The sequence below is a fragment of the Limulus polyphemus genome, unplaced genomic scaffold (genome assembly GCF_000517525.1).
Source record: "Limulus polyphemus unplaced genomic scaffold, Limulus_polyphemus-2.1.2 Scaffold1018, whole genome shotgun sequence".
Lineage (NCBI taxonomy): Eukaryota > Metazoa > Arthropoda > Merostomata > Xiphosura > Limulidae > Limulus > Limulus polyphemus.
The window spans coordinates 291,381-298,613 of record NW_013666628.1 but is presented as its reverse complement, the minus strand read 5'-3'; the positions used below and the strand labels follow the sequence as shown (position 1 = coordinate 298,613).

Sequence of the window (7,233 nt, the reverse complement as noted above, 5' to 3'; positions counted from 1 at the left end):
TGTGCTCTGCCCACCACGGGTATTGAAACCCGGATTCTAGCATTGTAAGTCTGCAGACATACCACTGTGCCACTGGGGGTTGAGAAAATAATGAAGGCTTGAAAATGGGGAACCAGAGAGTGCAATGGAAGGCAAGGGGCCCAATCCCCAAGCAGGACAAATAGATACCAAAGACAGGGAATTGAGAAAGGAGAGGAAGAATGTCTACAAGTCAGGACAAAAAAGGTCACAAACAGAAGGGGGACAAGGCATTTGGATGTGAGAGAAGAGCTATTAGAGAAACAGTATAACAGTATAATTATCATGCAGCTGCGCATTTTTCATGCTAAACACATGAATTTAGGTGGGAGTTACTTCAAGGCTAGTGACGTGCAAATCTCATACGCAGATATGTAAGAAAGATAGCATTTGTGTGTAATGAGGTGGGCTATCTTCTTGGAAATAAGATTTAAGAGAATCATAACCCTATCTGCCAGAGCATCATTTACTGTGCATGTCACAAAGTTTTAGTGACTTACATTCAAAATTTAATTAAACTACTTTTTATTTGTGTTATACCACTTAGTATAGCATAAAATCTTAGCTCATAATCCATATTTTAATAGTATACAAGTTTTAAGTTCTTAATTTCATAAGGAAATATTTTAAAAAATCCTGAATTTCCCCTAGCATGACACATTTTCTCTAGGCATATCCTCTTCTCTGTTTTATTCACTCATCCAATAAGCATGAAATTAAACATAAATTACCCACTATAAAATAGTCATTGTTCAGACAAACCATAATTTTTTATAGCCTTCAATTTTGTTTGGTTACAGAGCCATCAAATAGAAAATCAGACCCCCCCTTGCCACACCCTACTGTCACATCCTCTCTTTCAAGATTTGTTAATAGTTCTCTCTTATGTTTAATTCTATATTATATATAACCAATATAAAACCAAGGTTTTCATCTATGAAATGATGTATATATTACATTGTTTTCCGAATGGAGAATTGTTAAGTTTTCTGTCAGTAAAAGCTTTGTTCCCAGATAACGACTAGCTTGGAAGAATTTGCAACGGCTCTTTTTGTATAGTTAGAAAGGCAGAAAAATTGTGATAGAGGAAATTGTCTACTTTTCGCATGTTATTATTTTATGTTCTTTGGTGCATTATTTAATTAAATAGAAATTATTTAGTGCATTACTATCATTAGTATAAAAAGTAGGGTTAAGATGCACCGACATTCAACAGCAAAAAAAAAAGATTACTTGGGTAAGTACTTTATTTCTTGTTTATTATTTATTTATTTATTTATTATAAAAGTTACTAAAATGTAAAAATAGGGATTTCTTTAGGTTATTTAACGTTAGATTATGTAAAATAATAATATAATAGAAATGTTTCACAAGGCACGCAAGTGAGCAGCTTGTGGGTAAAGTAGGGTTAAGATGCACCGACATTCAACAGCAAAAAAAAAAGATTACTTGGGTAAGTACTTTATTTCTTGTTTATTATTTATTTATTTATTATAAAAGTTACTAAAATGTAAAAATAGGGATTTCTTTAGGTTATTTAACGTTAGATTATGTAAAATAATAATATAATAGAAATGTTTCACAAGGCACGCAAGTGAGCAGCTTGTGGGTAACGTAATTATTTGATAGCATTACACGAGCTGCACATTACCCAAGTGACTTACAACTTATAATGGCATGAAGAGTAGTTAGACATGGTTCAAAAGGCAATAAAACAATAAAATTTAATTATAAATAGATGTATACTGTTATAAGTTTAAAGCTACTTAGGATAAACAAATGTAGTTTCATGTTATAATTTTAAGTCATTCTAGAAAGTAAAAAAAAGAGTTAGTTAGATTTATCTTGATTTCTTTTTTTTTGGTTACAAGGTCAGTCAAATTGGCCAACCTTGTATAGAGTTGGGGTAGAAAAAATAACAAATTAAAAAATTAAAAGTTAGTAGTATTAAAGCTATAAAGACTTCTTATACGAGAAAAAAAAGAGGTCAAGTGGTCAGTCAAATTGACCAAGCCCATGTTGTGAGAGTTAACAAATAAAGGCTTAATAATTATAAACATTATCAATAATAGATGGTAAGATAATGTACAAACTTGAAGGTATAAAAAAAAAGATGCATTGCATCTGTGTAATCATTGGGAACATATTAAGTTAATACTGTACAGTAGTGTGATGTTACTTACATTGCAACAGTCTTAACAACCATGAACTTAGTTCTACACAAATCAACAACTGAATGGGTAAAAGTCATAAATCACTGGAAGGAGTGCAATAAAGTTAAAGTACATGACATGATTACACTTTCTCCAAAAATAATATTGTATCAAGAACCATCACTGTAGCACTTTGTATACATTTTCATTCCATTTCATATATGTTATTTCTTTCATAAACACAGTGTTATAATTATTGAGTCCATAAGTATTGTTGTCTTGTTAAATTCAAAATAAGCATTGCTAATAATAAATGCAAAGCATAAAACAACTTATTTAATAAACTAATAAGCTTATTTCTAGGTTTCATTTCAAATAATAAAATATGAATAATTCCCCAATGGTAAATGGTTATTTTTTTTTACTTTTAATCGGTATTGTTCACTGTAGACATAGTATACTACTTCTCCAGTTAGATAAAGAAAACTAGCTTGCACCAAGTTACTGACAAAAGCCCAGATCAAATCAAAACTTGGACACACTAATAGCAAATTACTAAAACAGTCGATGGTGGTTTCCTTTTCAGGTAGATAAGCTTTTGCCAAACAAAAATTTTGTTGCCATCATGAACAGGTTTACAATTTGCTACTAGTTGCTGGATTAAAGTTTTGATTTGCTTTGACAAAGGTTCTGAAACAAAACTTATAAATGTAGATAGGCTGTCTGAAAATTAGATCAAAGCATTTTTTTTATTATAAACATTATTATTTGAGCTTACCTTTTGCATGGCTTGACAATGCATACTAACCCATTGCAGATAAGTTGATTGTTTTTTTGCAAGAAATGCAAAGAGCTTTGCTTAGGTTCTTCACATCTTTTTTAATCAAGATTTGAAGTTCTCCATTTCTAGCCACCCATCATTAAATACACATTTCCCCAGTATTTCACCAATCAAATTAATTACATAAGTGAATTTTAGTGAGAATTAGAAACGAAACAAAATATAAATCTTAATGATTTTACTGTTGCTCCTCATGAGCTGCTTCACTCTAAATGTGCTGGAGGTCAGGCACGTACACTGTATGTTAAATAACAGATCTTCCAACTTACAGCACTACCTATACATGCAAAAAGTGTTATTGTGCACTGAGGACTACATAAGGAGAATTAAAAGTTGGGATTTTCATAAAACTTGTTTACATTTGGCCTGAAAGGGGTCAAATTAAAATAAATATAAATTTACAAAATAAAATTCAAGTACTTTCAAGAATCTTGTATAAAAAATACTTAAAATATGAAGATTATTTTATGGCCTTGGATGTGGTATATAAAAATTAATGGACTTTCAAGGTTTTCAAGAACCCTGTGCAAACCTTGTTTGTAGTGTTGAACCATATCAATAAAGCAGCATCAGAAGGCATGATTCCAACAGTGAAAAACAGGTTACTTTATGACTTGTTACTAGCTGAACACCAGAAATAGTGAACAACATTAAAGAGCTTTTCACAGAAAATAATCCAAAGGCATAGCAATCTAGTTTAGTTAAAGTACGAACTGTAAACAAAATACTTAACATGGATTTAGGTGTAAAAAAAATGACACAAGAGCTGAGTTCACAAACTTCCCCCATAACAGATGACTAAAGAGAGGTCCAACTGTTGAGAACTACATGAGCAGCACTTGGCATCTGACAATGGATGAAGCATATGTATATTTATATGTCAGCAATAAAGTATGAGCAATTTATTATTGTTCTGCCAAGAAATTAATATTTAGAAATGGCAAAGAGTATGTTGAGAAATTTTCCAAGGAACTTATGGCATGCTATCAGGCTAATGTGTTACTGCAACTGCAGTGAGAGGATATGCAATCTTTGTATGGAATATATGACTAGATTCTAATAGTTTCCAGTCACGTGTACATAAATGTAAGGTGTATTGTCATCATAACTCAAACAGTTCTCGAAATACAAAAATACTAATTTTCAGTAACACATAGGTTTATTAGTGGTGAAAAACACTAGAACATAAAAACCACATCACTTACATTTTCACAAAGAATATCCCCGATAGTAAGGACCACGCCACCAATGCTCATTTTTTTGCGTACTCGCAATGATCTGAAAAATTATCAAAAATACTTCTTTACATAAAAGGAACAGTCTCCCTGACATAATAATCTATTATGAACATCAAAGTTTTTCTTTTAGCATGATAACTTTCTCTTACTATAATAGTCTTTAGTTTTACGTATCTTTTTCCTTCTAAACAAATGTTATAGCACCTTATTTGTTAACTTTTTATAAATAATAGTTTAAATCACAGGCAAACGTTTATCATTTGACATTATACTCACACAATGATTTCGTTTTGAAAAACGACATAATAAACATACATATTCATTACCGATGTCTTGAGTGTAATTAGTGCATTATAAGGAGTAACATACACACTTTAATTTCAAAAACGTAATGGTTACCTCCACTTCAAAATCACATGTGGTTTCTGTGCAATTTATACAACAGACAAGATTATATTTAAAGATTAAAAACAAAATACTTGTTTTTCGTGTTAGTATAATACTCTTACGTGTAAATATGTCCATATATAATTGTGAATAGATTTCTTTAATGCCTTTTTGTGAGCTAGTCCAAGAACATTAACTAATAACAACGAAGAAGAGACTAGTCAAATGGGGTGTATAACTCAACCCCACAAATTGAAAGGAGATAAGTTACTAGAGAAAAATTAATCCCATGACAAGGAAAGATGTTGGAAAGTGTTCTAAATAGAGAGAAGTATTAGGTCATCAAGAAATTAATGTCCCCCTCATAAAAATGTATATCACGTATAATACTTAAATGAACCGCCTAAAACATCATGTTAGAGTAGCCTGTATAATGTGTAAAGTTTACTATACTCTAATCACTTATAGTGATGGCACATGATGAGATAAACAATCGGCATGTAATACTGTTTGAATACAAAATGGGAAACAACACCTCTGTAGCCACAAAGAATATCAAAGAAGTTTATGAAAATGTTTTGAACATTTGTAAATGTCAACAATGGTTCAGCAAACTTCGTTCAGGTGACTTTAGCATTAAAAACTGTGATGGCAGGGGCCGACATGTTGGAATTGATATTGATGCTCTGAAGATGCTTGTTGAGCCTAACCCAAGGCAACACACTCGTGAAATGGCCCTGAAATTGTATGTCTCTCATGAAACAATAGATAAACAACTAAAGAATATGGGAAAACTCCATAAAAAAAGGTGTTTGGGTGCATCACAAACTCTCCGATGATCATCATTTTCAACATGTGAATGTTGCTTCGCTGGCGCATGAACCATTTTTGGACAGAATTGTTACCGGTGATGAAAAATGGATTCTTTATGCAAATATTAAATGCCAAAAACAATAGGTTCAGTCGTAGACAAAAACCACTTCCGACACCAAAACCTGGACTCCATCCACAGAAGGTGATGCTTTGCATTTGGTGGGACATCAAAGGAGTAATTCGTTTCGAACTCCTCAATCCACAACGAACTGTCAATGCAGATATCTATAGTCAGCAACTGGAATATTTAAATCAAGCCCTTCATTATAAATGCCCTTCACTCATCAATTGGAAAGGTGTTCTTTTCCACAACAATGCACGTCCACATGTAGCACATTTGAAGCAATACAAGATTATGGAGTTGGGTTGGGAAGTTCTCCCCCATTCATGATATTCTCCAAAACCTGGACTCCATCCGCAGAAGGTGATGCTTTGCATTTGGTGGGACATCAAAGGAGTAATTCATTTCAAACTCCTCAATCCACAACGACCTGTCAATGCAGAGATCTATAGTCAGCAACTGGAATATTTAAATCAAGCCCTTCATTATAAATGCCCTTCACTCATCAATTGGAAAGGTGTTCTTTTCCATGACAATGCACGTCCACATGTAGCACATTTGAAGCAATACAAGATTATGGAGTTGGGTTGGGAAGTTCTCCCCCATTCACGATATTCTCCAAATATGATACCATCAGATTACCATCTTTTTCGTTCAGTGCAACATCATCTTAATGGGAAAACGTATGCAAATGTAGAAGGTGTTAAAGAGGACATTAACATGTTTTTGCTTCAAAGCCAAGTGATTTCTTTAATCAGGGCATTAGCAACCTGATTGTAAGATGGAAAAGCATCATTGATAAGAATAGAGACTATTTCATTGAATAAATGTTTTGTTTTGATAAATAAGTTGTTAGGGTTTTTTCATCTAAAAAAATAGTGACATTAATTTCTTGATGACCTAATATTAGTGAGATAACAATAAATAAACCATATAGAACAAAGGAGACAATCTGGATCAGAATGACTGTACATGGAGGAAAGCGAAGGGAGGATGAATAGAGAAAACATTCAATCACCCTCCCAAGTCATCCAAATTTTTGGGCAATTAGTGAAGAATATCAGTCTGTCCCTGGGATGAACAGTGTGGAAGAAATATATCAGAAGCATAAACAAGGAGGTTGAACCACACCAAACACAAACCATCATCAGCCATTGTTGTAGAGTCTGGGATTATACAGAAGGAATTGAGGGGAGGTGGAAAGGCAGTGATGATAGGATACTCATAGTGGGAAAAAAATCCACTGAAACCATCAGAGAATGGAGAAACCACTATGTTGTAAGAGTCCAGGCCTAGGTAAGATGGTAGTTGATCCACTACCAGGGCCTGAAATTTCGAGAAAAGATAAATCAACAACCAAACATGGTGGTCATAGGCACAAAAGAGAAAATTCAAAGCCATGAAGTCCTGCAAGTGAAAGATTCACATTGGGGGAAGAAATAAGTAACAGAGGTGTCTATATTGATCTTGATAAGAAAGCCAGACAGATGAGAGAAAAGATGATGGCAAGTCTGCAAGTACTCACCAGCTCAAGGACAAAGAGACAGAGAAACCTTGCCCCTGGAAATGAACCAGGCATTTAGAACAGAAGAAGTGGGAAAGTGTGTTCGTAGGATTGGTTGGCATTAACCCTTTCGAGTTGGGTCACAGGTGAAAGGCCAT

At 33.4% G+C, this 7,233-nt stretch overlaps 1 protein-coding gene across 1 annotated transcript in view; it reads right to left on the bottom strand.

The window, feature by feature from the left end:
- Positions 1-7,233, bottom strand: part of LOC106461719 (intersectin-1-like) — a gene marked incomplete at its 3' end in the record, with an annotated part of 71,036 nt that overhangs the window by 59,974 nt on the left and 3,829 nt on the right. The window contains exon 2 of the mRNA XM_022388751.1: positions 4,218-4,290. Within this exon, the coding sequence (XP_022244459.1) occupies positions 4,218-4,268 (51 nt within the window). The remainder of the gene's footprint in view (positions 1-4,217; positions 4,291-7,233) is intronic.